Source organism: Chenopodium quinoa, unplaced genomic scaffold, assembly GCF_001683475.1.
Source record: "Chenopodium quinoa cultivar QQ74 unplaced genomic scaffold, ASM168347v1, whole genome shotgun sequence".
Classification (NCBI taxonomy): domain Eukaryota; kingdom Viridiplantae; phylum Streptophyta; class Magnoliopsida; order Caryophyllales; family Amaranthaceae; genus Chenopodium; species Chenopodium quinoa.
Window position 1 is genome coordinate 1081252 of NW_018744517.1, and position 2197 is coordinate 1083448.

A 2197-nucleotide genomic window follows, 5' to 3' on the forward strand; every position below is an offset into this window, starting at 1 on the left:
CCCCTGATTAATGAGGATTAATCGAGTATTTATAGCCTTGGGAAGCGTGCAACTCTCTAGGTTTAAGGTAAACCTAGGGCTGACCGGGCCTCTAGACTGGACTGGGCCTTGATGGCCGGTTTTCCCATTTGGTATGGGCGGACACGTGGCGTGTCTTTAGTGGTCCGTGGAGGACGTATCTGTGATTGACACGTGGCAGGTTCCTGTTGGCCTTCGTGAAGAACACGTGGCGGAACCTGGTTGGTCCACTTGTCAGACGGTGATTGGTGGATAAAAATTCCCTAATCAAAAGTGGTGGTGGTTATGATAACCAAGGCCAAGGTAGGGGAAACCCTTCCAATTACAATGGAAGAAGTTACTCAAACCAAAGGCCTAATTGGAATCAAAACCAACAACACTATTCCAACAACCAACAACGTTTTAATTCCAATCAGGGTTCCAGAAATGGAAGGCCTCAAAATAGACCTCCCGGCTTTGAGCAAGTGAGACCGCAAGCCCAAAATTCCAACTTACCTCCTCCTCAAATGGAAGCCGCTCCGGATTCTATGATGGGCGTGCTTCAAGCATTCATCAAGAATCAAGAGAGCTTTAACAAAAGTCAAGAGGAGGAAAAGAAGCAAATCAAGGCGCATATGAAAATGTTAGAGACCAAAATCTCTCAAATAGCCCTACATAGATCTTCATCCTCCCCTTCTTCCTCTTCCTCTTTTCCTATTCAAGGTGTCAACCCCAAACCTATGTATGCTATCACTACTAGGAGCGGGAAAGTCCTTGAGAGTGAGTCAAATGATGACAAGAGTTCCAATGTGAGGATAGAACTAGAAGATGAGGATGAGCCACTTAAAGAGAGTGAGGTCCTAGAAAAAGAAAATGAGAAGGGTGAGAAGCAAAAAGAGAAGGAGCCAACAAAAGAGAGTAACAAAGATCAAACACCTTTGCCCCTAAATCGACAACCTAGGAATGAGAAATTTCCATTTCCCCAAAGGTTTGCTAGGTCTAGGCTTGATTCCCAATTTGGAAAGTTCTTAGAAGTAGTCAAAGGTTTGCATGTTTCGATACCTTTTGTGGATGCCATGAAGGAGATGCCCCACTACTCTAAGTTCCTAAAAGACCTATTGAATGGGAAGAGAGAAGTTGAAACCGTAAACTTGACCGCAAATTGTAGTGCCATTCTCTATAGCAAGCTTCCAAAAAAATTGCAAGATCCCAGTAGTTTTTCCATTCCTTTTTCCATTAATGAGATTCACTTAGGAAAGGCGTTGTGCGATCTAGGCGCTAGTGTAAGTCTTATTCCCTTCTTGGTCTACCAAAAGCTCAATGTAGGAAGCCTTTCACCTACCAACATCACCCTCCAACTAGTGGATAGGTCCACTAAATTGCCCATAGGGAAAGTTGAGGACATTCCCCTTAGAGTTAGTAAGTTCACATTTCTGGTGGACTTTTATGTTCTAGAGATGGATGAGGATGAGAGGATTCCTATAATTTTGGGTAGACCATTAATAGCTACCTCTAAAACAATCATTAATGTTTAAGAAGGTAAAATGACTTTGAAGGTTGATAATGACTCTATTGAATTTGATTTGAACAATGTCATGAAACAACCATCCGCAAGTAATGAATGCTTTAGGGTAGATACTTTTGAAAATTTGATGAATGAATTTTGATACCCTCATGTGCATGCCTCTAACGATCCACTTGAGAACGTATTGTTCAATGAGAAGGAGATAGGTGATCAAAAGGAGGAGATGCAAGTATATGAGGAGATGCTTGATGACAAAGTGGAAGCAACCACCGACCAAGAGATACTCCCAACTTATTAAGTCTTCCAAGCGGAAGAGGAAGAGGTCTCCAATGGTAAGGGAGCACCGAAGGTAGACTTGAAACCTCTACCTTCGGGTTTGAGGTATGCTTTCCTAGATGCAAATTAATCTTTCCCGGTCATTGTCAATGCAAACCTCCCTATTGCTTAATGTTTTGAAAAAGAACAGAAATGTTTTGGGTTATACCCTTGAGGACCTCAAGGGTATAAGCCCCTCTCTATGCATGCATAAAATTGATTTGGAGTAGGGTGCTAAGTCATGTAGGAAAAGGCAAAGGAAACTTAATCCTTCCATGCAAGAGGTTGTAAGGAAGAAAGTTTCTAAGTTGCTTGAAGCGGGGATCAACCATCCAATCACTCATAGTGATTGGGTGTCCC

The 2197-nt window shown here is 42.5% G+C and overlaps 1 protein-coding gene across 1 annotated transcript; it reads left to right on the forward strand.

Annotated features, from left to right (window-relative positions):
• The first annotated feature begins 548 nt into the window (after nt 1-548).
• On the forward strand, nt 549-1532 carry LOC110698386. The gene has a single exon (XM_021875805.1). It carries the CDS (start codon nt 549-551, stop codon nt 1530-1532), a length of 984 nt encoding a protein of 327 aa, XP_021731497.1.
• The last annotated feature ends 665 nt before the right edge of the window (nt 1533-2197 follow it).